The sequence below is a fragment of the Lineus longissimus genome, chromosome 5 (genome assembly GCF_910592395.1).
Source record: "Lineus longissimus chromosome 5, tnLinLong1.2, whole genome shotgun sequence".
Taxonomy (NCBI): domain Eukaryota; kingdom Metazoa; phylum Nemertea; class Pilidiophora; order Heteronemertea; family Lineidae; genus Lineus; species Lineus longissimus.
The window spans coordinates 18606911-18613216 of record NC_088312.1 but is presented as its reverse complement, the minus strand read 5'-3'; the positions used below and the strand labels follow the sequence as shown (position 1 = coordinate 18613216).

The window sequence follows — 6306 nt, the reverse complement described above, 5'->3', positions numbered from 1 at the left end:
GACTGAGTTTGGTGGCGACTGGGATCACGTAGGGGTGTGGCTTGAAGGAGGGGTCTGTAGCCGTGTAGGCATGTTTACCCAAGTTAAACACAACGCACTCATCGCTTTAGTCACAGGCCCTTGAGTATTTATAATAGGGGTAGAACGCGTAAAATTTTACGCCTTCTTTTTTCTCTATGCTAGCCTAGTTCCTGGGCTTATACCCCTATTTTACGCCTTCTACCCCTATTATAAATACTCAAGGGCTTGTGAATGGACTGAGTTGCATCCGGTTGGTTTTGTATGGTTTTGTATGGTATTGAGATAAGCGAATAAGAGGTTTATAACCAGCTGGAAGAGTCAAATGGGATGCTAGCACTGATGACCAGTCACACTCTGGACAAACGTAGTTTTTATATAATGGGAACAAAATAGGGAAAAATAGAGTCCACTCGCCAACTTCTCGTAGTTTAGGGTGGTCAATTCAACTATAGACCAGGAAAAGTCCTCCTCAGTAAGGTTTGTTATCTCTGTCACATTCAAGATCAAAATCACATCCATTTGAAGTGGGGACAATGGCACAACAGAGCAGCAAGAAGAAGTGGGGACAATGGCACAACAAAACAGCAACGGGAAGTGGGGACAATGGCACAACAAAACAGCAACGGGAAGTGGGGACAATGGCACAACAAAGGAGCAACGGGAAGTGGGGACAATGGCACAACAAAACAGCAACGGGAAGTGGGGACAATGGCACAACAAAACAGAACGGGAAGTGGGGACAATGGCACAACAAAGCAGCAACAGGAAGTGGGAACAATGGCACAGCAAGTGGAATACCAGTATAATCTCATCCAGGAAGACCAGAGACCTGATGGAGGACAGTATTCACAGTGCAGCTGCCTCATTAGTCCATTAAAATAGGTTTCGATCCGTTACACTAAGAGGCCAGGCCGGTACTGTCTCATTGGCAAGTCATTTAATACAACATAGGGCCACGGTATATAAATCTGTACGACACTTGCCAAATCTTTACGAGTCCATCACTATCAAGATATCCCGATTGGCCCCAAGACCCTGCACATATATGTGGCTCATGACGAGTGCGTTCTCACCCATAGTCTTGGGTGTACTTCTCGGAATGCTTGATGTAAAATTGCCACGGTATCATCCAGCTCAACTACTTTTCTTGGGATGAAGCCAAGGCAAGGAAGAGAAAACAAAACAGATTTCAAAGAAATTTCATACAATTTATTCTTCACACTCATCACAATGAAATGTCTGCAGGTGAAATCTATATACAATATGAGCATGCTGTCAGTTCTGATACTAAATTCTCAAAGAGGACCTAAGGCTGCCAATCCATAGAATGTTCACGGGTGCAGTCTTTCTCAGTTCCGTGTTCGCTGAGGACCTTGTGACTCGAACACAAAATGAACCTTTGTGTGGCCCATGTGCCATTCCTACTGGTTTGGCAGGGAACAAGCAATTGAGACAATGAAAACGACGTCACACGTTCACAGGTAAACTGTCTATCGATATGCACCCTTATGCAACAATGCAACATTATTCGATACGCACAATCTAATAAAGAAACAGTCATTTTCCCAAAATTATCACAATGGTTCAAGTCCTAATACTTTCAGCACGCTTCCTTTGTACCCATTAACAGTCACTTGGTTCTCTCCGTGATTATGTAGTTCAGTGACCGCCTGCTTGAGTTGCTGGACTTCAGGGACCTTGGCGATTTCGTCATCGGATTCATCTGTCACGTTCTCGAGATATTCAGGTGTGTTTTCTTCTCCCTGAAAAATGGATTTGTCACAGTTCAGGAAGACAGATTTGATATATATTTAATTTGGGGTCGGGGATTTGTATATTTGAGGCCCATTCAACGTACACATGTGTATGGGTGTGTGTTGTGTGTATGTGTGGGGGTGTGTGGGGGGGGACTTTTAATACATTTGTACAAAAACTACTGTAGTTGAGTTTTATTACGCGGCATGAAAACATCATGATTACATACACAAGTATCGTCTAAGGATCTTTTTGCGTACGTATGCAGATGGTCATCTAGAAGGAGGTGAGTCAGCTAAGAGGAAACTAACGCTGTCCCTCTGTCACAGGAATATACCTGCACCAACCAGGAATTGAACCTGGGACATGAGAGGTGACAGGCATCTTTGTTTCTTTGCGTACAAGGGGGAGGTAGTAATGGACATTTGTTTGTACATGTACATACAAAACGAACAGGGCCTTATTTCGCAAATGTCAAGAAGCTAATGAATACTGTTTACCCCCTACACCGCAGGTGCAGGCCACAGAAGAATTTACCTGAGACAGCTCTTTCATCCTCTTTACCAAGTCTACAGCAGTCGTCTTTGATGGGCTCAGATCCCAGAAGTACTTCTCCCAGTCTGCTTCCTCTTTCCCCAACTCCCATGGCTCAGTTTTCTGGAATCGAAAAAGAATAACTGAACAAAACTCCAAACCTGATTTTTGAAAGGAACCCTCTTCTAGGGTCAACCAATCACCATACCAACTTTCAGAAAAACAGCTTAAACCATATTCATATTATCCTGCACACAAGTTTATGAGGACAGACGGATGGACAGACAGACGCCTAAATGCCAACACAGACGGCAACAAAAACAACACAGCTCTGTAATTACTCACCCACGGCAACAAAAACAACACAGCTCTGTAATTACTCACCCACGGCAACAAAAACAACACAGCTCTGTAATTACTCACCCACGGCAACAAAAACAACACAGCTCTGTAATTACTCACCCACGATTCGTGATATAAAGCTGTCAACAGGTACATGCAGAAATCATAGTTCTGTTTCTTCAACGGACATCTGAAATAATAAAAATACAAGTTTAAATAAAACATCCACAGATTTCATAACCCAAACTCCAGCCCACAAACCGAATATTACTCAACTTCTCAGCCCAATAACATAAGAAATTTTAAAAAAGTGTAATTTTTCCCCCCTCCTCCCAAGACCAAGAAGTTGGCTACGCCCCTGACTGAAGTGAAAAGAGCTCAAGTTGATCCTAAATACAGTCGAAAAACATCATTGTCATGCTGGACTGATACTAACCTATCCACTTCTATCGTCACCATCTCATTCTTCTTATTGTATCTGTCGCCAAGCAGCCGAATCATTTTATCATGGGCGTGGTAGTCTAGCTCCAAACTTGATAATTTGAACTGCAAGGGAAATATGATATAAAGGTCAGCACAGAATTAAGTCAATACCAACATAAAATCCCTAGCCCTGTTCCTTTGTAATTTGTAGGACAAACGAGTGGGAAGTGCCTTGGTATGGCCGACTCAAATATTGGAGTTCACATAATATATCGCGTTCTGCATAGGCCTTTTTGACAAAGAGAAATCGGAGCCTAAACAAATCAAATGTGCACACTTGACTTAGAACACGTCAAAAGGCCCAAGCCGACTTCCCGACAATGCCTTAAGCCAGAGTTACCCTTTGTTTCAGGTAAAACGCATCAACTGGCCAGCCCCCAAACCAACTTCTATGAAAAGGTCGATGAAACTCTTCATGAAATGCCATAAGCTGAAAGAGTTATATTCTCCTCACCCTAAGTTTTGTAATCCTTGACTTGGGGTGCCGAACGGATGGCCCAGAATAGCAGTAATCTGACTGGATGATAGTCAACGGGAAATGTTTGTCACAGAGCTCAGGTGTCTCCAAGCCCTCCGGCCACGGAGTGCAGAATTCTGGAACGAAATGGAAATATTAAGCAATTATTTTCACACTTTACATATTTTGGCGTTTTGACACTTTAGACTGAGAAATGCAGTACACTGTTGACCGTAATATGCACTGCCTTTTCACTGACTTAGAGGACAACATTTATGACATCTCTTGTTATTGTCGAAACCATAGTGTTATCACTACGAGGTCTAAACAACTCACTTATAAGATCTCTTGCTGTAGTTAAAACTACTGCATGATATAACTACAAGATGGGGACAGCATTTCTAAGATACTATCAAACTCAATATCAGACCGTCATCAGTGCTTACTTTTAATGGCGTTGCAATGTTTCTCAATGTGTGCTGGCGTCAAATGTAGGAAATTGGGTATCTTGATCAGCTCGGCATTGGCGTATTTCCCAGGGACAATTCCTTCATTTTCAGACATATTCTAAAAAGAGAAATGGTATTGAATGATATGCAATAATCAGAAATAGAAGAAAAAATCGCTAGAGATGACGTCCATGACAGTGGACAGGATCATGTAGCACTTAGACAGAATCATGGAGTTAGTCATGGTTATTCAGTTAGAGCACGCGGAATGATTTTGGTGCCCACCACGTCAAAACTGATGAAACAAAGACCTCATTCAAGTGAGGCACATGCCAAGCATGTGACAGACTCTTCCTACTTCGTCGAAGACGGGACCGCTTGGCCGCACACCAAAATGGGACCTCAAAACCCTGCCTACCTTTATATAACCTTGGCGCACAGGGAAGGGCACCACAGACCACTTAAAACTGCCTGCAGTTGGCCAGACCTTCGTCCAATCCTGGTCTATTGGCATCTTCTGATATCTCGGTGGAGGAGGCTGCAAAAGTTAAATGAGAAGGTAACAATTAAAATCAATGAAGGATCGATTCTTTACAACTAATACCTGATTACAACTAACTTGATTACAACTCATGATTGGTTCCACAACTACAAATAGTATACTAATCAATCAAAACTAGTAAACTTAATTAGCTAAGGACCCTCACTAATTAATTGCAACAACTTAATCAGGGCATAGCTAATTAATCATAAAACTAATTAGTTACCCTAATTAGGTATTTAGGTTCACTACTTAATTAGATAATCAATGATTAGTTAACACAAGCCTATTTTTATTTATTAACCAGAATTACCATATTCCCAGAAGAAAACAATAATTTCCTAAAAAGTAAGTGAGCTGTACCTCTCTAAACTTCCTTTTTTTCAGATCTCTTCTTTCCTGCCTCTTGAGACCTGGGATTTCATAAACTCTAAATTCATCTGAAAAGAGATTTTAGAGAACATTTACCATTTTATATATGCAGATACGCATATATAAGATAGAATGGGGTAATTGTAGTCCCTGCCAATGATATACTACAATCAAGATGTACAGACCGGGGGAGCTGGCGGTACGTACCCATAAGTCTTTGCGGTAGTCTCGCGCGTACCGGATATAACCTATCAAGCTTTTCTCCTTCAGAGAAATACTGCGTTGCGCTCAACTGCCAATTATGCATTAGTCTGGTGGACACGAGGTTGGCCTTGACATTATCATATTCATAAAGTGCTTTCGTCATCTTCGGTACCTGTCGGCACATATTTCGGAAATCGAAAATTTGGACAACACACGTGTACTACAGCGCAAACGGCAGCATTCTGACATATAGAAACATGTGGTCTGATTCTATTTTTACTTGTCACTAAGTGATCACGCGTCCAACCTCGTATGCAGGGTAATGTGGCTTTCTCATTGGTCGAACGTTAATTTTGTTCACAGCCTTTTATAAGGCACTTGAGCGCAACGCAGTATTTCTCTGAAGCAGAAAAGCTTGATGGGTTATATCCCGATCCGGTACGCGCGAGACTACCGCAAAGACTTATGGGTACGTACCGCCAGCTCCCCCGGTCTGTACATCTTGATTGTAGTATTGATTGATATCCCCATGCATCAAACGATGCAGGGCAACAAAAAAAACCGGGGCTACAATTACCCCATTCTATGCGATAATTTACTCGGATGGGTTTTGTGAGGATACAAAATCCAGATTAAACGGGTTTGTTCAGGTATGAACATTGAACTGAAAATAGTCAAAAGTAAAATTTTTCCCAAAGATATAGATAACGCATGATATAACCTCTTGACAACCACTAACGGGAGTTCAAAAAGTCTACAGAATGTGTACAAAATGAATACATTAAAATGTCACTGTGAGATCGAATATTATACACGTTATATGGCAAGCACTTGCTGTGTACATTTTACACTACATACAGTCTGTGTATTTACCATCAGCTGAGACATCATTTTTATCAGGCTCAGATATCAGTTCCTCTTGGGGTACATTTGAAAAATTTGCTGCATTTATGATCCTTGGATATTGAAATTTGTTTATAACACTAAAATTTCCATTTCCTCTGAAGACAAATTGGAGAAATTTGCTCCTGCATTTAGAGCAAGTTTGGAACATGCTGAACAAGGAGGCAGCCATGACCTCGTCCCAAGAAAATTCATGACCGTGCGGTGTCGCCTCCTTGCGGCACAGAGGCGATTTCGTATCATTT

At 41.7% G+C, this 6306-nt stretch overlaps 1 protein-coding gene across 1 annotated transcript; it reads right to left on the bottom strand.

Moving 5' to 3' along the window:
* Window positions 1-1208: 1208 nt before the first annotated feature.
* Window positions 1209-6231, bottom strand: LOC135488136 (small ribosomal subunit protein mS35-like). Its single transcript, XM_064772603.1, has 9 exons — window positions 6032-6231; window positions 4946-5022; window positions 4460-4579; window positions 4039-4159; window positions 3590-3729; window positions 3089-3198; window positions 2773-2842; window positions 2314-2433; window positions 1209-1784 (listed from the first exon to the last, which is right to left on the bottom strand). Exons 1-9 carry the CDS (start codon window positions 6210-6212, stop codon window positions 1596-1598), a joined length of 1128 nt encoding a protein of 375 aa, XP_064628673.1. The 5' UTR covers window positions 6213-6231; the 3' UTR covers window positions 1209-1595.
* Window positions 6232-6306: the final 75 nt, after the last annotated feature.